This window comes from Strix uralensis, chromosome 8 (assembly GCF_047716275.1).
Source record: "Strix uralensis isolate ZFMK-TIS-50842 chromosome 8, bStrUra1, whole genome shotgun sequence".
Taxonomy (NCBI): Eukaryota; Metazoa; Chordata; class Aves; order Strigiformes; family Strigidae; genus Strix; species Strix uralensis.
Genome location: NC_133979.1, coordinates 7,410,707 through 7,436,974, shown reverse-complemented (window position 1 = coordinate 7,436,974; position 26,268 = coordinate 7,410,707). Strand labels below are relative to the sequence as shown.

The 26,268-nt window shown below is 42.7% G+C and overlaps 3 protein-coding genes across 3 annotated transcripts; 1 reads left to right on the top strand and 2 right to left on the bottom strand.

The window, feature by feature from the left end:
* Positions 1 to 3,313: 3,313 nt before the first annotated feature.
* On the bottom strand, positions 3,314 to 14,977 carry TXNDC12 (thioredoxin domain containing 12). Its single transcript, XM_074876056.1, has 7 exons — positions 14,505 to 14,977; positions 12,308 to 12,368; positions 6,181 to 6,233; positions 5,399 to 5,472; positions 4,780 to 4,849; positions 4,607 to 4,690; positions 3,314 to 4,158 (listed from the first exon to the last, which is right to left on the bottom strand). The coding sequence occupies exons 1-7, from the start codon at positions 14,593 to 14,595 to the stop codon at positions 4,079 to 4,081; spliced, it is 513 nt and encodes a 170-aa protein (XP_074732157.1). The 5' UTR covers positions 14,596 to 14,977; the 3' UTR covers positions 3,314 to 4,078.
* KTI12 (KTI12 chromatin associated homolog) lies at positions 8,188 to 12,299 on the bottom strand. Its single transcript, XM_074876055.1, has one exon. It carries the CDS (start codon positions 10,442 to 10,444, stop codon positions 9,350 to 9,352), a length of 1,095 nt encoding a protein of 364 aa, XP_074732156.1. The 5' UTR covers positions 10,445 to 12,299; the 3' UTR covers positions 8,188 to 9,349.
* A 330-nt stretch (positions 14,978 to 15,307) lies between the features above and the next one.
* BTF3L4 (basic transcription factor 3 like 4) lies at positions 15,308 to 25,268 on the top strand. Its single transcript, XM_074876058.1, has 6 exons — positions 15,308 to 15,467; positions 16,733 to 16,790; positions 17,701 to 17,814; positions 20,217 to 20,418; positions 21,852 to 21,911; positions 22,770 to 25,268. The coding sequence occupies exons 2-6, from the start codon at positions 16,737 to 16,739 to the stop codon at positions 22,814 to 22,816; spliced, it is 477 nt and encodes a 158-aa protein (XP_074732159.1). The 5' UTR covers positions 15,308 to 15,467; positions 16,733 to 16,736; the 3' UTR covers positions 22,817 to 25,268.
* Positions 25,269 to 26,268: the final 1,000 nt, after the last annotated feature.

Here is a 26,268-nt window from a genome sequence, read left to right as displayed (position 1 = left end):
GATCCACCTATAGCCACAGTTGTCAAGGAATAGCCCTGGAGTGGTTCTTCTAGTTGGGCAAACCCAATCAGGCATAATACTGCATCAGCTGCAAATAAATATCACAGCATAATGCACGTGCAAATGCCTCTCCTCTTGCCCAAAGTTACAGAAAGTTTCATCACCTCCAAGGATATATAACCTTGTGTTCATACGGGTTTAATAATATCTCACTTCAGAGCTATCATTACACAACCCGTAAGTCAGGACAATGAATGAAGCTCATTAGCAGTTTGATACAGGCTAGGTATAATGGCAGACAAACAGCCATGGGGACGAAGGTGCATGTCAAGTAGATGACTCCTAAACTCCACATGCCAGGATGACAGAGGGCACATTCTGGCCATGGCAGCATTCTTGGTTGTTGCACTTTTGTTCCCTGCTGCTAAGCGTGGCAAAGGAAAGGTTTCCTGAGTCTCTAGCTGACACTTCCTTAAAGCCTGTTCAGCCCCAGGTGCACAAAGCAACCTCTGCTCCCAGGCAGCCAGATGGCTAGCTGCAATCCAGTCACTCTTTAATTAACTTCGGGTTTTTTTTCCTCTGTGGATTGTTTCTGGGAGAAATAGCTGACAACATGTTTGTTTACATGAGATTGATTTGGCCTGGCAGTTCCCTGGGTCTATACTAAGAATTTTGAAGTGTCTTTCGTTTTTTTTACCACCATAAAAGGAGTAGAAGCTGAGAATCCAGGGGATTTCTAGGATGCAACTAAAAAAGTTATGTAAGTATGCAGGTTTTCTGCAAGTCATATGCAGATGGGCAGCACATGAAACAAAGCTGATGGGGGCAAACTAATCCGAGGCTTTGGTTGCTGTACACTGTTGAGCTGCTGCAGTGTATAATTAACTTTAAACGCAGCTACAAGAAACACTGACCTGTAAGCAGCTCCTCTAAACCCTGGGGAGTTGCTAGCATCCATAAAGTTACACAACATACATAAAGCACCTGTTGGATGGAAGGTTCAAGATGTATCCCTCTGCACAGAAGAAAATGCCAGCCAGCAGTATCACCTCATGTAGACTAAAAAGCAGGAGGGTATAAAGAATCTGCATTAGGAGTTAGCAACTAAAATTTCCAGGTATAAATCTAACAGGTAGAAAAATATTTAAGTAACAGATCAAAAGTAAGTTTACCCTGCAATCCAGAGATGTGAAGCAGCTTTTACACTTGTTAACTAGCTGCCCCTAGCAATCAAGCCGTGGCAGCATGTGTGTCATATTCTACTGAGACTCCAGCTAAATTCCAAGCAGCCTAGCAAGTGCCAAGCTCCATCTTGCTACAGAGGACAAAAGCATGGTCTAGAAAAGAGCAAGTAGAAGGGAGGGTGGGGAAGCTGTACCAGCCCGCCATGTCTGCACATACAGAGGGTACAAAGAATTAGAGAAAGGAGGCAGTCGAATAACAAAAGAAAAAGGATTATGGAATATATTTTATCTTTGAAAGTAGCAAGTCTGGAAGGCATAAAGTGCTGAAGAAGAGAACATGCATGAGAAAAGGTGAAGGAGAGTAATTTTGAATCAGGATGGTCTGAAAGGTAAAAGATGAAGTACATTGCCTGCATTGGTCACTGAAGGGAGATCTCTCTAGATGGAGAACTTTTTAAAGATTACTTTGACACCATGTAGTTTCTGACATCAGAGCATTTTGCAAAGAAACGGACAAATGACATACATCTCACAGGCTATAATTTCATTGCAGAGATGAGACAAAGGCAGAGCTGCTGCAAAAGTGTGCCTGGGAAATCGCAGCAGTGCACCCTGTTATTTTGCATCAGAGACTGTTTTTTTAATTATTATTTGTTGAATCATATTCCAGATGAACAAGCAGAGTCCTCCCCCTGGTGGCAAGTAAAACAGACATAGCAATGATTTTTTACAGTCATGTCAATCTAAGGCTATTAATGAAATAAAGAGCATCAGACAGGACCTATTTTTTATTAGGTCAGTTGATACATCTGGGAAAAAAAAAGGCAACTGTGCAAAACATAAATCCTTTTTCAGGACTTACATTGAATTATTTACTTTGAAGGCTGATACAACTTGAGAATAGTTGCCGAGTTCAATTTCATCATTAATTTATTGGACAATTTGCAAGAGAAGCAGAGGATAAAACCTGTAGAGTCACTTTTAGTAGCTGAGCGAGGTAATTGTAATGTGCAATAATCCCATTATTTCAACTGAGTCCTTGTCTTTTAGTCCCCAGTTGAGTTTTGGTGTCTAAAACCCCTTAAAAGCAGTGGTCTGGAAAGTAAAATTCATACCACTGCTGAATCGTAAAAATGGACTCAGTAGACAAGTTTACTGTATACAACAATATTCCCCAAGTAATGTCCTCAGATAGCTCTTCAAAAATTAACTGTAGAAAAATCTCTGTGTTTGCTCTATGAAGTTATGGCAAGTGCCTTTTGGACAGGATTTTTAACTTTAGACGACAAATTTGGTGCATGAGGGGAGAGCAGTAGGTGCTGTTCATTTTGGCTTTATTCAAACTTTCAACGCTGTCTCCCATAGCATCCTCACAGACAAACTGATAAAGTACGACCTAAATAAATGGGCAGTGAGGTGGATGGAAAACAGGCAGAACTGCTGGGCTGAACAGGGCTTGTCACTAGTGTCGTACCCCTGGGGTTGATACTTTTAACGTCTTCATTAACAACCTGGATGAACAGATTCTACCTACAGCAAACCGGCAGATGATACAAAACTGGGGAGAGTAGTTGATAAGCCGATGGTTGTGCTGCTATTCAGAAGGACCTCAACAGGTCAGAGAAATGGGCAGAGGGTTGTCAGGAAGTTCAGGAAAGGGAAATGCAATGTCCTTCCCCTGGGGAGGAATAACCTGTGCACCAGTACAGGCTGACAGTCTGAAAAGCTGCTTTGCAGAGGAGGATGAGGGAGTCCAGGTGGAGAACAAGGTGACCGTGAGCCAGCAATGCGCCCTTGTGGCAAAGGCGGCCAACAGCAGCCCGGCCTACATTAGGAAAAGCGCTACCAGCAGATCAAGATCGGTGATTTTTTTTCCCCTCTATTTTTCTTTTCAGTTCCAGTAGATAAACGCCAGGTATTACTCTGCCCTCAACAGTACAGGTAGTATAAGAATGGCTGAATTGTAATTACATGGAAGAACAACTGTTGTCTTTTAATTATAAAAAGGAGAAACCACCTTCAGCTGTGACATTCAACAGTTAAAACCACTGCAACATAAACAAAAATATATTACCCCATCCTTAAGAACGGAAAGCCACACCCTTTACCACAAAACATTGTCTGCATGCTTATGTTTAAAAAGGTTTAATTTTTCACCCTGGTACAAAAATACAGTACAATGTGATGGCAAGGCATTCGCCAAAAAACATTCAAAGAATAAAAGGGGAATCCCCGTAAAGCTTCAACATAACCCACCCTCACTTGATAAAACAATCAAAAGGTGAGTGCACAAGGAAGAAGTTAACTTTCTGCCCAAAGGCAAATAAAGATGAATCACACACAGTTTTACACAAAGATGTTTGCAGAGCTAGTAATTTCACATGCTACTTAGACATTAATGAAATTTATTCTACTTGGCTTAGTGGCAGAATTCATGGTTTGGGAGGTCTAGAAAACATCTGGCCCAGGAACATGCCCCCAACATGCCCCAGTAAAAACAATGGGAACACGTAACACCAGTGAGAAAAGAGGGATCCAACCCTGATTAAGTGTCAAAATGTTGGCTACTTCTAGTTATTCCAATCACACTGTCCTCAAATGAATGTTTTGCCCTACACACCTCCCTTTTAACACCAAATATTAGTGGTTGCTCAAACACAAAAATTGATGTGTTTGCACACTACCTAGTTGCAAATAATCATTACAGCACAAACTGCCAGGCAGAGGAGGAGATAACACTGTAATTGATGTATGTGTGTGAACTCCAAACAGGGTTTAACCTAACATTGTTGACAGGAGAATTATGTCCCTCCAGTGCATCTACATTCTTGGTCTGTTTAATCATTTCCTTCTAGAGTTTTGAAGTGATGAAAAAGCATCATTCGGTGTATTCATTATAGTTCATCTCCCAGGTGTTTTTGTTTGAAAGCATCTCCTGTTAGCTTCTCCTGGGCCTCCTTCATCCCTTGGACAACTGAAAGATTAGACAGAGAGACGACAACCATTAATCTCAAGATGAAAACATCAAGGTGTCCTGGGAATGAAAGTGTTTTAAAACAAAACCATTACAGAATGTACATCTACAAATTAACCTGTGGAAAAAAAAACCCCAAAACCAGTCCTGTGGCCTTTTCCCAACTATATGTAGCTGGATCATGCAAATTGCATGATTTTTCATGCCATAACTGCAGAGCCAGTTTAGGTCCTATGGACATTATAGTAGGTATTAAGGTGAATCATGATTCTGAACATGGTTCTTCAAGGCATAAGAAAACCACTCACTCACATTGTATCTAACAGCTCCCAGTTATGCTGTAAAGTATCGCCATTTTTCTCCACTCAAAAGTGAAGGTGTGTCCTTCACTCAGGACACACCCAGAGTTTCGTCTCTAAAAATGCACTTCAAACTACTTTGCGCATACCTTGATCAGCATTGGTATAGAAATACTTGTAGCTGGGGTTTCCCTTCTCATTTATGATTTCTGGGTGGACTTTTCCACTGGGGTCTATGAAACAAGAAATCAAACAGGAAATTTAGGTGGTAACAGTAAGAACACAGTCCTATGAGTGGATACAACAGCTGTGGATGCCCTACCCATGAAAAGGATTCTGGGAATGTAACCTCCATCAGGACTAAAGGCTTCATCCTTTGGCTCTTCATCATCCTGCCAAAGCAAGACAGAAGAGCAAGAACATATTAGCAAGGTATCTAACAAAACACAGCACTCATTTTAAAGAAACAAGTTATTGCCTTCAGATTCTATTTACCCTGAGCAATTTACATCTTGAACAGACACTGCAGTAGCTTCCACTCTCAAAAGAAAGAAAGTTATTTTTACCTAAACAAGTATCAGTTGTGAAAATATTAATTTTTTCTGTTCTGTCAATTTGCATTAAATGCTCTGCTTTGGTGTAGGAATGTTTGATATGTCATGGGAGAATGAATATAAATTCCTCTATTGCAGCAATGGAATGACACAAGGTACAAATTGTTAAAGAGACAATGGCAGAGAGTCAGATTTATAAACACAATTAAAATAACCAGACTGAAGAAAACTCTTTTTAAGACGATCAGCTATATCAATCAATCCTGAATACCTGTTCAGGAATACAGGATTTAGGATGTACACAAAACAGGATACAACCAGTTAAGTAGGATTCCAAATGCTTAACTACTAGGCAGTAACATGTATACAAATCAGAGGGCAGCCTACCTCAAGGTTGACCATAACAAAATTATGGGCAAGTTCAGAGATCTCCTTGGATTCAGCAAACTTTGGCTTTAAAGCTAATTAAGGAGGGGAAAAAAAAAAAAAAAAAAAAAAAGACATGTGTAAAGACCGTGGAAAAGATTTCAAGTTTTCAGGTCATCATCAAAATCTCAACTTCACTCCTCCCTCTGGAGAGCTGGCACTTTTCAATAAGGAATGAGGAAATGGAATATATGTATCAAACCGTTCAAGCCAGGCTCAGAACAGCAAGTAACTGAAGCAATTCTTGCTGAGCAGCCACATGATGAAGCCTGGCCAACAGACATACACGGTCATATTTGAACTAATGGAACAGAAGCAAAAAGCTTGCTGTAAACCACTACTCCCAGTCAACTAGCTCAACCTTTAAGCTTAGCCATTATGCCCAGCTTGTTTGTTTGCAAATCTGAAAGAGACAAAGCCTCACCTGCAAAGAACCACTGTCTGAAAGTAAGGCAATTTACACTTAATTCTTGAGGATCATTCATTCTGTTCCAATTTTACAGCCAAGTGCAGGAGAAATTACAGCCACTACAGCAGTGCAGTATTATCGCTGTTATTTTGCTGGCATTTTGGCTTTTGGCAGTGCTAACAGGTAAAGTGGTGCGATATTATCCAGCTCTAAATGAAATACAAATACTGTTAGCTACCCTTTGAATGCAAAGTTCATGTTTCTCACGGTTACATGATTTGTATACAAAAGTTCATTAAAAATTTCAGCAAGCTCTAGTATTAAATACACTTACCTTTGCACGCTCCACACCAAGACTTGTGGATGATAACCATAAGAGGCAAACCACTAAAAAAAGAAAAAAGAATGAAAATTGTCAAAGAAAGCTTACAGTTGAGCCTCTAAACCGAATACTATTACATGTACATTTTAACATTCAAGACTTCTACAAAGGCTGAATGTAACAGAAAATAAGAAAGATATAAAGAGATTCTGCTGTTTTAAGGCTGTCTTGCAAAAAGTTTTCCCAATCTGATCAGAACTGCCAGCCAATAACTGCTCATGCAGAGGAAGAGACTTTCTCTTTGGCAGATTTGCTCTTATTAGTTTAGATCTGCTCAGATACACAACTGGTCAGGCATGTGTTTTTTTACTGGAAGTGGTTAGTGACACCAGCTGCTTGAGAGATCTCAGGATGGGTTTTCATGGCTGCTTAAGGCAATCCAGTGGGTGAGTCATATCTCCATCCCTCTCCTCATTATGGTCTGTTATATTTCAGCCACCTCCTGTGACCAAGACCCTCCACTGAGCAGTAATCACACACAGTGACCCAGCAAATGCTCTGGCTGCCAGGCTTGTTTCCTACATGTTGGTATGCTGAAACAAACCTGTGCCAGGACTGAGAAGGAGGGGGCCTGCATGGAACTGCAGCCTAGTAAAGTGCAATGCAAAAGGATCAAAGTTATGCTTTATCATTCTCCCTCTCTTCCCAAATAATTCACTTGACCTTTACTACCTATGCTACCTGGAGGTTAAGTTTCCATCACCCTGAGATGTTTTATTTAACCCTGTTCTTCAAAAATCCCTTTAGCGTTTTACCTTCTGACAAAGTCAAGCTTACCAAGTTCAATTTCTTTAAGTTCCTTTATAATATATTCAGGCTGCATTATGTGCTTAGACAAAGAAGCCTTAAAGACACTACAGATTCCGTGTATTTCCTGTTGTTAGTGCTGGCGATCCAATTAATCCACCACTTGACTGCTCCTGACTATTTTGCATCAATTTTACCTTTCTAACAAGAAAAGTAATACAACTACAGGTGACTTTTGTTGCTACTAAGCACGTCCAAGTAGTACACTTACCTCCACACTTTTTGCATGCGCAAGTCCTTACTAACACTTTCATTGTTTCTACCATCCAACAGTTGAACTCTGACAAGAGGAATAAACTAAGAAAGACTAAGAGCAAAGAATTGGGAATCTCATCCCTCTTATCAATAAACCTCTTAATCTATGGAATAATATCCAAGGAAAGCTGGTAATAATGATATAGCTTCCAGAACAGTAAGAACAGCCTAAAACTAGGTGAAGGAAAGGAAGGAATCTAGAGAGAACATACTATATGGGTACTTCTTTCAGGATATGCCAAGCAAAGCAAACTGGAAGCGTTCTGCTACTGTAAACCCTGTTACCATATTAGAGGTTAAAAATAAAGTAAAATTTTCAAACACAGAACTTAGAAACACCTTTGCACGTAATGGCAACTAGTTACTAATAGAACTGATGTATGAGTTTTTCTTTAGCTGTAGATAGATATGAAAGGAAATCTCAACTTAGCAGCATTCAGTTACGGCCTTCAGAACCAGGAAAGGGTGGAGAGAAAACCACTGACATTTAGAGTAGTTCAAACAGAAGTCTGCCATTTAGAACTAACCACTATGTTATCATCTTTGCATAGGACTCTGTTTGCAGTAGGGAGCAAGAATAGATGCTTCCCTAGTAAAGCCTGTATTGCATCAGTGTCCTCTCCCTGATGATGAAGAAACACTTTTTTTCCCCATTGTTTCCTTACAGTTCAACATGATTTTGCCACTTTCTTGAGGAAAGGCTGATCTAAGTCTGGAAAATACACATTGTTCTTATCATCAAGGATCAGTGCTTCACGTCAGAAGAGTTAATCATCTGGTAATCGGTACTGCAATGCACTTTTTTTTTTTTAAAAAGAGAAATTTTCAAGGCAGATGAAAGTGGAAGTGCTCACAGTCTTGAAATACCAACTCATAGTCAGTGAGAACTCACAGAAGTTTTAGAGATTCTGAATATGTTTTCTCAGCTTTATTCTCTTTGACTGGGAAAAGAAACTTATTTACATCAGAACATTTTTGTAGTAATTTCTGAGTTCTACAATGTGTAAGTCCACCTAGCAGCTGGTATGTCAGATAAACAGCCACTATAATTGAAGCAACCCTTCCTGCCCCACTTTACCATTTCCTCCCAGGTAGCACTACACATACAATTAAAACCAAAAGCTACAGTTTATTAAAATGAGGGATGAAGCATCCACCAGAAAGTGAAACATTTATATAAGCTACATATGTGATATAGCAAAGACTGAAATTAGTTGAAACTAAGCGCAAAACTAAGTTACCCTTCACAGCTGGTATAGACTTATGGCAGAGTTTCATCCAAAACAGACACCGTCATTTTAGACCATTTTTCCTATGAGAGCACTTATTCATAAACAATTAAGTGTTTTTAAAGGTATTTAATGATGACCTTGCAGAGAAAAGACATGGCAAGTTATTTCAATAAAATATCCTGCAGGTAAATTAAGACTTTACTCCATTTAAGGCACACATTTGATTGTTCAACCTGAAACAGAGGTTTGAGTTTGCTAAGCCAGCACCCTTCTGTTGCACAGAGTCTGCAAATCTATCTCTTGGGTTCAGTAGGATTTTTTGAAACAGTCACATCCTAAAAATACAGCCTGTTCCAGTTCTGGACCTGAAGTCTCTTCTGCAGTTTCACATTATCTGGAGACAGCCTTGGAAAAACAATCCTCTTATTCAAGACAAGCACGTGCCATTGTGGAGGGGAAAAGTTTTCCCTGCGGTCACCACCTTTTTGGGCTTTCATGTTCAGACACTATTTGATTACTGGGGTTTAGGTCTCCTCCACCGGAGACTTCACTTGCTTGGGGATGCAACAGCTCTCCTTTTTGAGGGATGCAAGTGGGGAGAAGACAGGGGTGGGGGAACAGCATCCCAGCAGATCCTCTCAGCAATAGCTTGCTCAGCTGCTGCAGGGACATGGCATCCATTTTCCCAGCACTGCTGTTGCCACATGCTCTGATATGCGTGGGACCCAGGCTCCACGGGGTGTGTGGCTGGAAGGCACGTTCTCACTGCTGCAAGGACTTTGGGGGCAGACCAGGGCCACTGCTGTGTGTGGCACAGGTGACGGCGTTCACTGGATGCTGCGGCTCAGGTACTGCAGGAACATGCTGGCCAACTGGGGCAAGTTTTCGTCACTGGGCTGCATCTTGGTGTAGCTGATGAACTGCCTCCGCAGGCGGCTCAGCTCGGCCATGCTCACAGGCCGGTTAAGCACCAGCCCCTCGGCGACGCCGGGGACGCGGACCACCTCCCCGGGCTGCGCCCCGCTCCTCTGGGCGGCCATGACGGCGGCCAGCACCTCCTGCGTGACGCGGTCGAGGTGGTGCAGGAAGCCGCTGGACTGCAGGGGCTGGCTGCGGGTGGCGCGGTGCGGCGGCGGCGGGGCGCTCTCGAAGAGGGCGGCGCGGATGGCGGCCAGCGGCAGCGGCTCCTCGCCGTGCACCGTGAAGAGCGGCCGGTCCCAGCGGTTGCGCGGGTCGGGAGCCTCGAAGGGCGGCTCGTCGGGGCCGCCCGGGCCGCCCACGCAGTGCAGGAGGCAGCGCGCCGTGCCCGCCTGCCGCGCCGCGCAGTACAGCTCGTAGCGGATGCTCCGCACCTCGTTGCCCGCGTCCACGATCACCACGTCCCGCCGGCTCAGCCGCCGCTCCACCTCGGCCCGCAACGCCGCCCGGCCGCCCTCCGCCTCGGCCACGACGTGCGCCTGCCGCTCCGGCCCGCCCAGCGCCGCCCGCAGTTCCGCGGCCCGCCGGCTCTTGCCGCTGCCCGGCCGCCCGCACAGCACCACCAGCGGCATCCTGCCTCCGCCGCCATGCTGACCCGGAAGGGGTCGGCGACTGCTTCCGGCCGGGTCACTCACGCCCCGCCCCCGGTCGCCAGGGGCAACGGCGGCCTGCGCTGGAGGCTTTCCTTTTTTTATAGCATTTAATAATTCCTCGGGCTTAGAGATACAAGTTTGACATGCCCCGTAACGTGCGGTCAGGAGAGGTCGTGGCACAGCATCTCCAAAAGCAGAGAGGACACGGAACCTGGCTGCAGGATGGAGCAAAGAGGCCTCTTCTCCCCTTGCAGCCCTGGCTGCTGCCCTATACCAGTCCTCTCTATTTTCTGACAGAACAAAAGACCATTTCTCCCCAAAATACGAGTGTGTGTGTGAAGGCAATGCCATGACAGGAGTGGGCTCCCGGCCTCATGGATGCCAGGAGCACCTGCTCATAGAACTGCTGCTGCCAAGACAAAGGCAATGTGCCTTTTCTGCACTGCATCACCCCTAATGGACTTTTAAAATAACAGGGAGTCACGGCGGGGTCCTTAGGGCCTGTCAGCAGAGACAGCATCCCTGGAACATCCGTCAAATCCTGCCTAATATTCCCTCCGCTCCCTACTTCCCAGATCTGGTCCTTGACTCTCCAGCTGGACCACCTGGATGTGAAGTATGTTTATGGCCAGGTTTAGAAAATGAGGCATGAGGCCCTGCCATGCCACTGGTCACCCGCAGGCTGGCGTGGAAACCCCCCCAGAGCGCCTCACAGCACAGGGGCTCAGCACCTCAGATGGGCCCGATGGCAGCTGGCGCCTGGGGCGTGTGGGGATCGCCTCTCCACGGCACAGGGACAGCATCCCGCCAGCCATCCTGCTCAAAGGCACGATCATACTGTGGTCACCCCGAGAACCAGGCACCCGGGAGCTGTACGAGTGCTGGATCTCCACCCTCGCCCACAGGGAACTTAAAAACGAGAGGTCTCCAGCATCTCCGACACATCTGCATTGTACTATTTACAGAACAGAAATCGAAGTCTTGAAACTTCCTAGACCACTGGCTCTGATGCATCTCACTTGATGCATAATATAATTTTGTACAATTTTTCATCTCCTGACCTAAGGTCAGACTTCAAACACAAATCTGCTTTTCAGGTTTATCTTTTCTTTCTTGGTGGTGGTTTCTCCCAGTCCTTCAATTCAGCAACACTCAAATGCTGCTGAACTCAAATCAGCGAGCAGGTCTGCGTTTCCAGCAACGAAAGGAGAGAGCGTGCATTACACCCGTCCCTCGCTTAGCGGGGGCTCTCACCAGAAACACTCATCCTGCCCAAACCCAAAAGCTTGCCATCCCTCCCTCCTCTGTCATTTTAAAGCTTCCTCTGCTTCATTGCAAAGTAACGCTACAATTATTCCTGCAACTACTGAAATAATCTGGTTTTTTTGCACAGGTATATCAAATAAATGCTAAAATATCCAGTTTTAAAAACTTGTAAGACTTCTGAACTGTACCATCTGGGTTAATTTGGTGTCTAGACTAGAGTGTGGAACTCGCCAGATGGATCAATTTGAGAGCAGAGTTCAATTAAACAGCAAACCTGGAAGGCATTGTGAATTTCCACTCATGTCAACATTGTCAGATCTAGGTGATAAATTTCAAAGTACAAGAAGCATTTATAAGCATACAATTTTCCTTCTCTCATTTTAATAAGAAACAGAATAAATTCTGAGAAAAAAAATCTGTCTGTCAAAATGTCATTTTTCACCTTTGCATAAAGACAGTGTTCTTTTTAGGGTTTAAGCTTAAACAACAGTTCACTACAGTTTGAAACTTTTGGACTTTTTCTACAGATGGTAACAAAATAACTCTCATTTCACACTGAGGCCTCATCTATACAGGCACACTGAATTTTAGGAAGCTATCAGCACTGCTGAGTTCAAGGGGATTGAGAACTACTTAAATATGCTTTTCTGGGTTTGAGAACTGTATCTTTCTTTACTATGATAAATACTCAATTATTTTCTTCTCATTTCAAAGACATGCTAGGACTTCAATCATTTAATTAGACAGTAGTGATTAAACCTAGGTGATGCCTCAGTAAAGTTAATAAAACTGTATTTTCTCTCTAACAAGCCACAGGGATCTGAACACTCTCCTAAACCACCTTCACCTTTGTTAATAATTACTACTGTGGTTAAGTTTAGGATTGATACAGAACCTCTGTGAATGTTTTTAAAGACACTTTTCTATATTTAAAACTAGCTAACATACCTGGCTGCTGCCTCTTTCTTCCCATCTTCTAGTGTTCTCCAATGAATATGATCTCCAAAACCTGCCAGAGAGAAGGGTTTATAAACACTGCATAATTTAACATGTCAACTATCAGAGGAAAATGGTCCAAAGCTTAAGAACATTTTCAACTCATTTTATATTCTTTTTTTAAAGCCAACTATAGACCCAGTCCTGGAAAGACTTCTGCAAATACTTACAACCTACATAGTCTTATGAGGAATCCCACTGAAATTAATTAACAACACCATACCACACTCATGAATATTTTTATATATATGCAAATATGACACCAAAATCCCCCAAACAGAGATTAAAATTGAAGGGCCTTCTGATTATGTGCCATTCTTTTTCAATCTGCAAACACTTATTAACTGACTAGTGACAAATTAAACATGTCAGCATTTGGCTTCATAAATCCCACTGAATGTGAACTAAAGCGAAAAGTTAAAAATTCCTAGGCCAACATATGATCATTAATTGCTCTAAAACTATTATGCTAAGTATTACTGCTGATAATAATATGATCGAGGTGTGAGCAAGAATGCCATTACACAGATTTCTGAATGTTACAGTGACTGAACGACGCAAGAAATATTTTATCCCATATCCAGATAACAAGTCTGGAGGTTGAGATAAGAGTGAGTGAGCATACATTCAACAACTGCAAAGCAGAGACTGCCAGGTTTTTTGACGCTGTAGCCAACACAGCACATGGTCGAAAGCCACATGGAGAGCTGAGACAAAGGAGATCTGGGAACTGTTCATAGAGGATGTCCCCTGGAAGACTTCCTCAGAGGTCTCATGGCTCCAGTAATGTGGGGCTCATGACCAAACATCAGCCTCAGCTTGCCCCTTCTCAGTGCTGAGGGTTTGGATTAGTCAGCAACCCCCAGTGCCCAGGGTGCTGAAGGGGGCAGATTTCGGGAGCTACACAGGGGTCAGGAGCCACAGACTGTCTGGTGCTGACACAGGGGAAAGTAGACATTGTCCCCAGTAAACAACTATGGCAAAGAAGCTGGAGAAAGACAAAAACAGGGTCAGCAAAACCTCGTGGCACCTTAGTTCAGCATCCGGGAGGTTTGAACAGTTGGCACAGTATTTTTATTACCTTCTCTCCCGATATGAACAACTGTGAACATATATGATGCAACACCTCAAATATTTAGTTGTGCTAGCAGTAAGGTGGGGATGTCTTGTCCATGTCCAATCACACACACGTATCAGCTGCAGAGGCAGCTTCAGACACAAGGCTACGTTTGTACCAGCTGAACGTGGCAAAAAACAGTTGGATTAGCAGAAGTCACGTTTACTCAGAATACTGACAGGTCAGCTGTTTCATTCAAAGGCCAACATGTTATAACAGCGAAAACGTTCTATTGTTCTAGCTAGGAAACACTTTTTGAAAGCTTTTCTTTTTTTAAACTAAAACCCACTTTGTGGGGAGCTTCAGTATGTTTTTAAAAGCATTACACAACACGTTACAGAGTGTTTCTTTTGAATGAAAGTCATCCGAGGCATTAACTGTAAAACAAAAGGGGAATGACTGGGATCCACACAACAAAGCTTTGCTGTCATTGATCAACTTGCGTTACTACCAGCCCTGAAGAGGGGATTTATTTCTAAGACAAGCTAAAGCCACCACCGGGGGTGAAGCTCAGGGCCCTGGCGTGCACTGACTGAACCAGGCAATTAGACATGGCAATTACACCAGGAGGCCTGAGCGAGCCAGATGAGAGGTGAGGAGCGGTCATGAAGGGAAAGGCGAGCCGAGGGCGGGAGGGAAGAGCCATTCGTCGCCTGCCAGGAGCCAGCAGAAGGAGATGGCAGGGGCTGGGCAGGGCTGGCAGGGCACCTCAGCACCAGGCGGGGCGGGGGGCTCTGAGGGGCTGAGCCCCCCCTCCAGGCCTTCGCCACGTAAAAGCGGGACCGCTCGAAAGGGAAACTCCTCGGGGTTTAGCGAGAACAGAACCACGACGGCAAGGATCGGTTAAAGACCCCCCTCACCTTTAAAGTCAAAAGGCAGCGGTCTCCCTCTAAACCGCGGCCGGCCCGGCCTCCCCCCGCCCCCGCGCCCCCCTCGCCGCCGCGGGCTGCGGGAACCGGCCCGGCCCCAGCGCACCCATTCATGGCAATGACAAAAGTTGAGAGGAAAGCCCGAAGAAAACGTTTGCCTGACCCTTTCCGAGCCCTTCCGTGGCGGAGGCTGCGGAGGCCGCCAGCACCAGGCACAGGCAGAAGATGGAGGCTGCCGCGGGCTGAGCCTTCATGGTGTCGGCGCGGGCAGCAACGGCACCCCGGGTGCAGCCCCTAAACCTCCGAGACGGGACCGGACCAGCTTAGGTGATTTTTTTTTTTTTTTTTCTCCCCCCTTTTTTTTTTTCTTTTTTTTAAAGCCCAGGAAGTGATGTGAGGCGGATGTAGGCGGTGCGCCGCCCTCACCTCTCTGCTCGGAGGTGCCGGGGGAGGCTGGGAGGGGTGGAGGGGGCTGCTGTGGGGGTTTCTCTCCCCGGCCCTCTGAGGGGGCGTTCAGCCGTTTCCCGCTTGGTCAGAGCAGCTCGGCTCCGCCCAGGTAGCCGAGGCCTCTGGGGCAGGAGTACCTCCGTTACGCCGGGTCCCCAGACACCCTCGTTACTGCCCTGAACAAAATCAAGGGTTACCCGGGCGGGAGCAGGCAAAGAGGAGTGGGTTCCGGATTTATTATCTCCTCCCAAATAAACCCTTTTGTCCCGTTAGTCTCAGGAGTCACCCGGCTGGTTGGGAAGGTAAAACCGACCGCAAGCACTCGTGTATGAAGGAGGGTTCGCCAAGGGCGGGGGGGGGGGGGGGGCAGCGCGAGGACAAGTGGGCGGTGACGCCTTTGGAGCCGCCGCGTCCCGGGTTTTGGGTTACACGGATCCGGTCCCTGCCCCGGGGCACCCGTCCCCGGAGACTACAGCTCCCAGGAAGCACTGCGCGCCCGCCTCCCGCGGCCCCGCCCCTGCCGCTATGCAAATGTGACTCCGCGGCGCCGCCAATCCGCGGGCGGGCTCGCGCCGTCACGTGGCGCGAAGCTTCCTTTCTCTGTGCGCCTCTCTTTCCTTCCTTGGCCGCCATCTTGTTCTCACCGCGTGTTGGGCTGCGGAGGATCCGCCGGACTCAGGTGAGACCTTTCCCCGCGCCTGCCGGCGCCGCTCCACCGGCACAGCCTCCCCTCCCAGTTCCCCCGCCGCCTCTCGGGGTGGGGCGGGCGGGCCGTCGCGGCAGCTCGGCCCCGTCCCGGCCCCGTCCCGGCCCCGTCCGCCGCGCTGGGCCGTGGCGGGGTCGCGGGCGCCGGCCGTTCCCTGAGGAGAGGACGGGGGAAGTGAGGTCTTGCGCTGGGACGGGGTGTGGTGGGGATCTGCCCTGGCTCGGGTGGGACGCGACTCTCCCCTGGGGCCGCGGTGCCCCGGCCGGGTGGGGGGTTTGCCCTGGCTCCCGAGGGACGGGGCCTCGATCCCCTCCCGCTCCACGTGCCTTAGGGGCGGTCAGCGAGCCGCCCTCCCGGCCTGAGTCCCTTCCCTGACCGTGTGGTGATTTTCCCGGCAGCGCTCGGGCCTCGCTGGGTCCCCGCTCGCCCGCGGGAGCCCCGTCTCCCCTTCCCCATCTCTTCCTCGGCGCAATGCAAATGCAGAGGGGGGTTTCCCTTTCATCCAGGGGATCACTGATGGTTTACTGGGACAGAGCGAAACGCCTTCCTTGTGTTGGAAGGCTTGACGTGTTTTTCCACCTTACAGATTTTCAGGTCTTACAGCCATTAAAGGTCCCACCTGACCTGTTGGAGAAGCCAGTTGACTAACTTCCTAGTCATTAAATTGGATTAATAGTTGCCGGAGGTTCATATAGGAAATCTGCTAAGAAATGAAATTCACTGAGATCGGAGCTGGCTTATTAGTTAAAAGTATCAGAGATTCATTTTTTGAAAATAACATTCAAAGTAGTGTAGTAATGAGTTGCTTCCTGGGCTCTCTTAAAGATAAAGGTATTTTCCTAGTAGCAGTTGTGCTGTACGTGCTGATCTGTGTCTATTCGGAGTCAGCAGTTCTGTCAAATGGTTCGTTCCAACAGTAAACTGGCTTACTTGGAAATTCACAGTTAGTACCTTCAGACTGATGCAAAATTAAATGTCCTGTTGATTTGCCTTATCATGGTACAGACACTTCAGTTCAACAGACTGCTGCTGGTCCACCTTGTATTATTTAGGTGATGTTGCTTTGTAGCTCTTTTGTTTATGTGTGTTTGTTTGATGCACTGTTTTGGTGAATTTACTACAAGTTTAAAAACCCAGCTTCAATTTCAAAAGTACTTTTAAATGGACTGTGAAAATTGTTTCTTAATATTTTGATGCTCAACTTGTATTTGTATCTCATTCTTACTCTTTTGATGCAGCATTATGAACCAAGAAAAGCTGGCCAAGCTTCAAGCACAGGTCCGAATAGGAGGAAAGGTAAGACAACCATTGGAGATGTACTGTTTTCGGTAATTTACAGGTTGAAGGAGAAACATCTCTGAAATTTGTTTTTCAAAACATAGGCTTTGGTTCAAAGGAGGGGGAAAAAAGATATACTTCTGAGACTTCAAAAACACAGGTTTTGCGTGATCTGGATCATACTACTGCTACCTGAAATACAATTTTCTTTCAGTCCAGGACTGCTGGATGAGTAGTTTCTAGTGTGTAAGATTTCTTTTTAATTTAGTGACTTGTTGTGACCTGTGCAAGCTCAAGTTAAGCTGACCTGTTGGTTGTTCCAGTTCTGCCTTTCCCTTCTCCCTGTTGGAGAGTTCCTTCCTTTGTGCCAGCTCCAGGGTTTATCTGACTCTGCACTGAGCTGTTTCTTTTCTCTGAGCCAGCAGGTAGCTAATATGAGGAAACAAAAAAAGCATGTGGTTTGTTCAGTGTGGGTGTTCATCTCCTAACCATAGGTGGGGTTGTACAAAAGTTTACAGAGTAGAAATTCCAAAATTGCTGTCTGTAGAACAGTTTTTAAAGGTGTTAATTACTTATCAACGTGTGACCTTTTTAAATGACCATGTTTGTGCTTCGTCTTGGAAAAAATAAAGTCTTGGGGAAACTTTCTTATATATTGCTTAATAGAAAATAGTATTTTTATAATCTGCCTTGCTGAAACGGAAAGTGCTGCTGCTGTTTGGTGTCTTTTTGGTCTTTTACACTTAAGAAAAAACTTAATGTTGAGACTGACAGCTGAAGCTGTAGGTGAAGGGAAGTAAGTTGAGAAGCATTTTTGACTCCAGAGCTTACTCAAAACTTAAAAGATACATTGCTTAGAGTGCAGTATGACTTTTAAAATTAAAGTGTTTTGAGCATAGCTGACTGTTGTCTCTTGTTTCTTGTCCAGGGAACAGCTCGCAGAAAGAAGAAGGTGGTGCACAGAACAGCTACAGCTGATGACAAAAAACTTCAGAGTTCCCTCAAAAAACTGGCAGTAAATAACATTGCTGGCATTGAGGAGGTATAGTGATAAATGTTTGCTGTTTGAAATTAAATTTACTGTATTGTTTTGGTGGTGATGTGTTGTTTGGGTTTTTAAGTTTTCCCCACAAAAACTTACAGGGCTGGTTACTGATAGGTACAGTTATTTGATCATGGTCTCATTCACATTAATGCATGCATACCTAGAGAAAGAAGGGAGGAAGTTCTGCTGGCCAGATAGTGATTATAGAAGCTAGTAAACGGTTTTGTCATATGTGTCTTGCACTCATTGCAAAACAAAACTTCCCTTGATTCTATGAACTTGATTACCTACTCTAAGGAGAAGAGCAGTAAACGCACCCATACTGAGTTGCTGAGTGCAGGTACATCTAAAGCAAGAGTTGTGTTGTGCAGAAGATAAAGAAAAGCTTAAAAATACCTGGAGTAAGGACTAGTGAGGAATTAATAATTCCTTTTACTGCGTGAAAATTGCAAGAATCATTTGTGGTAGTCAGAGGAAATGATATTTCTTGCAACACAGCAAAGACTACAGAACCAGCTTCTGTGTTAATGTAAGTAGGAGTATAAAGGTTTGGATGTTCCTTGAATACCTCTATTTTACATGTATAAAATATGAACTGAAACACATTTTCTAGAACACTGTAGAGAGTGACGCTCATATGTGGGTGGAGGAGGTGTTCCTTCATCATAAACTCAGTATTACTGTAGTACTTGGTTAAAGAAGCATAATATTTAATCTGTGATTAATTAATTTTAAGCAGGATTACAAGGTGCCTCCAGAGGTCACTTAGTGCATACCTCTCTTCCAAAGGCAAATACAGGTTCAGTGTAGAAGCCTGGTTTGCCTGTAAGTTTTCATACCTCTGCTACTGAAATGCTTCAATTTGTCTGTTTTCTTAAGCTTGATATGTATATGCTGAGCTACATGAACCCAAAGAAAGACACAGTTCTGAGTTTGGTGGTTTTTTTGCACAGAGCAGAAGATCTTTATTCAGACACGGTTATTAAGGATTTTAAATGTCTTGATGTGAAGGAAGATAATGCAACATGCTTCTTCCTTATAGCTAGGTACATAATTGCAGATTGTATTCAGGTTGACCTTGGTAAACTGTGTAGATAGAGTTTGGGGAAGCTAGTGATATTGAGTCAAACATTAGTAACTCATCTGTGGTTTTTCTTTTTTTTTAAAGAAGCTTTTAAGTAAGGGGATGACTGTGCTTGAAGTCAGTACTGTTTCCACATGTGCAAAGGGCAGGACATCCCTTAGTTTTCCAGGAGAGCAACACACCTGGTTTTCCTCTTCAAAACAGATTTTGAACTCTGCAGCTGTGTAAAGATTGATAACTTAAATGTTTCTATATTTTAGATTTCTTCGTCAGTTCCCAAATTTAATTTTTCTCCCTGTAACTCCTAATAAAAACAATATTTCAATATTTGAGTTCTGTCACATTAGTTTACTAGTACGTTTGGTTGGATGGGTAGAATGCTCTTCTTTTTTTCAGACAAAATTATTTTCCACATAATCATAGTTTAGCCATGCCCAGAAGGAAAACATTTTAAACTTTCCATTCTGTTTCCCTTAAATATAACCCATACAAATATGCCACTATAAACTTTGGCAGCAGGAGCAAAGCAGGCTGCTATACTGGCTGTAAAACTTAATTCGTGGGGATTTGGAAGATCAGGGTAGAGGAAGAGAGCAGGATCACTGCATGATGCCCTTAGTCTTAAGAGTCATGGAGTTCTTGGGAAGTCATAGAAGCCTGTTCTATTGCAGTTGGTACATAAACCTCCAGTTCTATGTGTATGTGTGCAGGAAGCATTTTTGCCTTGGGCAGCTGCAGCAAGTAGGCCAGATTGTGAATCTTGTACCTTTGCCAATTCTGCAGAAACAGTGTTTTCCTGATAGGTGACAGAGATATCTTTGAATGGCTGTGTCTTAAACTGATGTGGCAAGGCTTTTCTGTTAGAGCTTTTAGTTTATAAAGTGTTACCACAGGGCTGAATGTTTTGGGTCACTTTTTCCCTAGACATTCCTGATACTAACTCGTTTATACCTTACAGTCTAATAGCCTGTGTATTTTTTTTGCCTTTGTTAAAAATACATTATCATACAGTTCATGTGTATCCTTACACTTATCTAAATACTAAGTAATAAATATGTTTTATGAAGGAACTATATATCTTAAATTCTACCCTTTCATATAGTATGTATGAATATTTTACCATTAACTTGTATTTTACTTCCAGTTCAGGTGGTATTAATTCCAGGTGTGTTTATCATGGTTATATTAGTCTCTAGGAGGAGTGCTAGTTTTGTAATTTTTTTAGTATTTTAAATCTAGATTTGAATTAATAATTTATCATACTTGTTCAAAAAGATGCAACACTTTGGTAAATGTTGTTAATATATTTAAACAGGTGAACATGATAAAAGATGATGGAACAGTTATTCACTTCAACAACCCCAAGGTTCAAGCTTCCCTCTCTGCTAACACATTTGCAATTACTGGTCATGCAGAGGCTAAACCGATCACAGAAATGCTTCCAGGCATCTTAAGCCAGCTTGGTGCTGACAGTTTAACAAGTCTCAGGAAGTTAGCCGAACAATTCCCAAGACAAGGTAGGTCTCTTTGGAATCTTTCGTTGGAGATTTAAAGAGCATATGAAGTATTAAAAGTTTTAACCCAAATTTAACAACAGCATGTGTGACTAAAGACATGATCAAAAGCATATGTGCTTTTATTTATTCGCCACTGTTGTTGAAATATAAGGGGGGAGGGAGGGAAAACGGGTTTTTTTGTTCTCGTTGATTCAGCTTTCTATATAAGCAGGCTCTGATTAAAAAAAACTTAAAAATTTGATGTCAGGCATGCTATGATTTCAGGCTTACAGCTGTATATGACAAAATACTTAGGAAAGCAAGTTCACATTTTTACTTGGAAAAACTCAACAGGTTCTTTTTGTCTGGAAATTGATTCTGTTTGTTCATATAGAACATATTTCTAATGTGGATATAGAGGAAGAAACATGTTCTTTATCTCCTACTCTATAATTCCCTTTGGAATAAAACTGAGATTTAAAAATCAAAATCAAAGATTTGATTCAAAATTTTTTAAAATTAAGTTTTTTATGTGATTCTTTATTTTCTACTCATTTTGAAACCATGGGAGCATGGGTTGTGTGTGTATATATATATGGTATAACTTGCAGTTTTACGGTTAAGAAATTGAGTGGGGACAGTTCCAGTTTCAACTGTTAAGGCCATTAAAAAAGACTGTAATTGGACATGTTGCAATTGTCTGTGTTTGGAACTGGAAAATACATTACCTGTTCTAATGTTTTCAACAAATGGTTATTCCTTCTGAATAATTTCAACTTCTTCTATGTTTCATGTTCAGAGTTTAATTGAAAGTAAAGGGTTTATTTTTCCCTCTTCTTTACTATATGTAAAATACCTTTTAAAATTTAGAAAGATGGATAGTCATAAGCATATTTCTTTGGTACAACCTCAGTACCAATAGCTCCTTACTATGTTTTCTTCAGATAATACAGGCAGTCAGACCAATGAGAAGTTGTACTTTAAGTTCTTGCATTTTTCCAGATTACTTGTAGCATGTTCCATGACTTACAGAAAACTAGGTTTGATGCAGGACACTTGATACAGAAATACTTCTTCCTACAGTTGTGGCCCCTTGGCAATTACGTTGTATGATATGTTTGTCCCCAACTGGTACCACATTATCGTTGCACTGAAACACGTGACTTCGGTTAGAAGACGTAGTCACGCTGGGTTTTTTCTGTATCATTGGATCTTTTGCTAGCTCTGCATTAATATTCCATAGCATTTGAAATGGCTGTGCTAATACTTTGGTGTAAGAATGTTCACAAGCAGACCTTTTGGTCATACTGGTTGCTGTTGATACCCAGTCATCTGTGTGTTTGTTACTATTGGGGGTTGGGGAAATGCTTTCTTTTTTCACCTGTGTGTGTTTTGTTTTCTAACTGTCCCTAATTCTGTATAATGAGAACTCAGCACCAAATTTCTTTTTATAGTGTTGGATAGTAAAGCACCAAAATCTGAAGACATTGATGAAGAAGATGATGATGTCCCAGGTAGGCACATACAAATTTAGATGTTCACTTAATGTATAAATATTTCAATTCATGCCTTTCAGTATTTAGCTCTTGATACAATTATACATCTCAATTGTTGAGGGAGGCTTTATATACCAGACAGCATTAAAACATGACTTTGGATTCCAGCTTTTGAATAAAGGTTTACCTTGTGCAAATTGCTTAATTTTTAAGTGAAAATAGGTTAAAATACTTCCAGTGAGGTTGAACAGGTGATCTAAATATCCAGATAGGCTTTTAGGGCTGCAGAATGATGTGATTGGAATAGTCATCAGGTTGTCTTAACATCAGTCTGGGGTGGGGATTTTTATTTCTGTAGTAGAAGAAACAGTTTATGTCAGTGTCTGAGAGTTTCTTGATAAATAAATATTCTAAATTTGTCAATGAATAACTATCAGTCACCACATTCTGCTGTATCCATCAGTATGGTGTATTATCTAAAACAACAAACCCAGAGGTTCAGTTCCTCATGCTTTGGCAGTGGTTTATTTCTTAGTGACTTTGCATAAAAATTCAGTTTGCTAAAAGTTCTGTTTCCTGGAGTACAACAGTGAATGGGTGTCTAACCTCAGGTAGTCTTTAAAGAATGCTGATGGCTCAACTGCAGCTAGTAGAGCACCTCTGAAAATCAGATCTTAATCATTTCATGTTAGAACTTCCACTCTTCTGAGTGTTCCTGCATTTCTAGTTCTTTGTGTATGTTGAAATCTGCCCATAAAAATGGTGTACATGAGTGTAGTTAAGAACTATTTAACCTCTCCTGTATATGTGCATGTTTATTAAACTTATGAAACTGTTACTGGGCATTACTGTATTAAATATCTTCATCTCTTGCAGATCTCGTAGAAAACTTTGATGAAGCATCAAAGAATGAAGCTAACTAAAACATTAATAGTTCTGGAAGCTGGCATGGACTAGATTTAAGAAATCAGCTATGTGGTTCCAAAGTTTTAAAGAAACAGAGAACATCATCTGTTAATAGTTCAGTAATATAAATATTTTGTATTTTTATGATGCTGTTTGTTCAGCATTTTCTGTCAGTTGATTTTGCATTTTGCACTTACTCCCAGGATCTACTCTTCTGGTCAAAAAGAAATGTCAGTGCAGTTTGAGGGGTGTGTGCATGTGCGTGTGTGTATGTGTGTGGGTGTACATATAGTGGAGAACAAATTGGAGAACACTTATTTAACCTTTTTCCCTTTTCCTTTGGAAGTAGAAATAAAATGAATCTTCATCCTTGTTACTTTTGATGATCACGGAATAGTGCACAGAAGGTAGTTAAGATTAAAATTTTGTCCACATTTTGTGACCTGAAGGCATTACATCATTAAAACTTGGGTTTAATTTGCTGTTAACTATTGTACTTGCGGATGTGTTTCTCATCCCTGTTGAAGTGTACACATGATAATTGTTATCAACCTTATGTTGATCCCAGATGATACTGAAGACGAGCTGTTTTACCGGCTGGTTTGGTACAGTAACTTTTTAAAAAAGAAACTTGGTCTCAGAAAAGTGTGCTTTTTTTAACCTTTCCTGACTTTTTTTTTTTTCTTGTATCTCTGACCATTTGAGACAAGCTGATGTTTGACTTCTTCCACGTAGGCTTAGCAGTATGTTCTCTTGTTGATTATGTAGAGTATTTTCCATGTCAAAAGGAAAACACCTTGGTTCTCTAACATCAGGTCACTTCCTAAACTTGGAGATCTAGTTGGTAACAGTCTAGTGCACCAGTTTTGCACAGTAACAGATTTTTGCTTGAATAACTTCAAGCTGTTCTCTTGGCATGACTGCATTTACTAGCAGCTGATGATCCACTGTCATTCTTAAGGCACTAGGAATTAAATGCACCATTGGAGCAATGTTTAAGGTGGGAGGAAAGAGTTGTTGACATTTTGCCTTGCCTCTGCTGGGCAGTTTGTGCAATGACTAGCTCTTAAGGGGTATATTTTTTTTTTGCCTGTAACTTACCTTTGCCTATAACCTACCTCTAGGTTTGGTGTCATCTATGTAGTAGCTTCTTAAAAAACCAGAAATGCTCCTCAGACATAAGGAGGACATTGGGAAGTACTGTTGTTACAGTGCAGTGTTTATGACCTTTCTTTAAGATGCTTAATGTGAACCTATTTTCTCAGAGGCTCTTTCAAGGTTCTTGATGTAATGTGCGTTATGGTATAGTTAGACATCATTGTAACCTGTGTCAAGGGCAGCTGTGGCTTAAGAAGGCCATTTTTTCCTCTACATCTGTCACTTAACTATGGCTTAATTGGAACATATCAGCTTTTCATGTAGGTTCATATGCTAGAGAACTGTAGAAGTACAAGGTAAACAGTACATAAGTTCTGGTGACATCATAACACCATGAAAGCAGAGCTGTAGTGGTTTGTCATCTGAACTCCTCCATTTATTTTATAGGCTTTGTTCAGTTTTTCCTGTTATATTTTATATACTACATGGATCTTACTACAAAATAAAGTAACAGTACAAAAGAGGAAATGCTCCCTCTTGTGTGTTGTCTCCTCCTCCCAGCAGCAGCAGCTGCGGAATGAGAGCTGGATGCAGCAGCTCTTTCGGACAGCACTACATCCCTTCTGACAGTGACTGAGGAAGATAATGCAGGACTAGGGAGGATCATGGTAGAGCTTTAGGATTTCACACTCCCATATACCCACTCCTATTTTCCCTGCAGTGTTGAATTAAACTGGTTTGTTGTATGGCTAACCTTAAATCAGCTGCAGATGCATTTGTTCAGTTTATAAGGAAGAGATGTTTTCATTCATGTGCACACAGGCACACTGAGTTACCTTTTGCTGCCTCTGTGAGCTCAAAGAGCAAATGAAGGCTGCTAGGAAACAGGTATTTGCAGTGTTCTTCCATTTGCTGAAGGGGCATGAGTGAAGAACGTTTCAAAGTAGCAACTGCACTGAGTTTGTCTATGGGACATCCCCTTCCCCAAAATACTAACCAGATACTGAAAATTCATGCTCAGTGGTTTCTGATGTAGGAATTATGTCAAATTAATGTTGTGGGAGATTAAGAGTAAGCATTGGAACCAATTCTGTAAGTTTATATAGTTGAACTTTCTGATTCCTACAAAATACTCATTTAATTTTTGCTCTTGATCATGACAATTTCAGTGTTAAACCCTTACTTTTTCCTATGTTTGACAACCAGTAAACTAACTAAATATGCTAGCTGATGTAGATATATCATCTTCAGTTTTTTCACTGTATTTGGAAACAGTCAACCACTTATGATTTGCTGCTGGAAATACTAGAGCTTATCAATCATTAAACTGATTTTAATTAAAAGTAACCCATCAAGGTTGTTGTGGGAAAAGCTCTTTTGCTTCGTATTTATTCTTGGTATAATTCAAACAGTGTTTGTACATGCTGACGGAAATGCAAAGTTACTAAAAGGAGTTTGGAGGAGTGTTGGTGCAATAAAAACACCCCACATGAAGGTGAACATTAAAATGTTCTTTGCTTGGCTTGAAGCATGATAACCACTGAACAGCTTACTTGCTCGCTACTTAAACACTGTTGATGTATTAAAGATACGGGCATATTAAAGTACTTGGCAGTGATTTGAAAATAGGAAGATAGAATAGAAAGTAAGTTGAAACATCTCTTGGATCGTGTGTGAGAGAATCAAAGCTGAATCAGTGAAGACCAGAGAGCCGAGAACTTGGCAAATGTGTAAGATGGCAAACACTAGTCTTCCCGCCCTGACTGCTGGTAGATGTGTGTAGGGCCCTCATTTATGGATGGGAAACCTGGGACTGGCTGGCTTCTCTTGGGCAGGAGAGAAAGTCTGTAAAAACATGCAGTTGTGGTGCATTTGCTCTATGAAAAAAAAAAAAGCTCATGTATGATTGGTGGCAGAGATTACAGTACAGTCAGTGATGCTGGAGACTTGGTATTGAGTGCTGGGGAGGGGCTTCTCATTCAGCACTTGGTAACAAAATAAGCATGCAGCTAGAAGTGTTGTTAGGGTGGAAGGAGTTGATACGAAAAATGTTAATCATACAATACAGACCTTGAAAAAATCAGGGTTCAGGTGAATCTTTTTAGCTTTAGTTATGTAGGAATATGTGAGGAGTGCCCAAGAACAATAAGGATGAATTTAGAACTGCTACTGAAGTTTTACTGAAATATGTTGATAATTCACTAGTGTTTGTCAACTTTCCATGGCAACTAGGAGTTGCTATGAGCTCCCTTCTGCCAGGATCTTCACAAATAATGTTTTGGAGTTGATGTGATCAAAATGAGCACTGGAGGGTCTTACAGGTGATTTAATTACTGAGCAGTGTATTAACTGACCAGTCTATTGCTGTTAC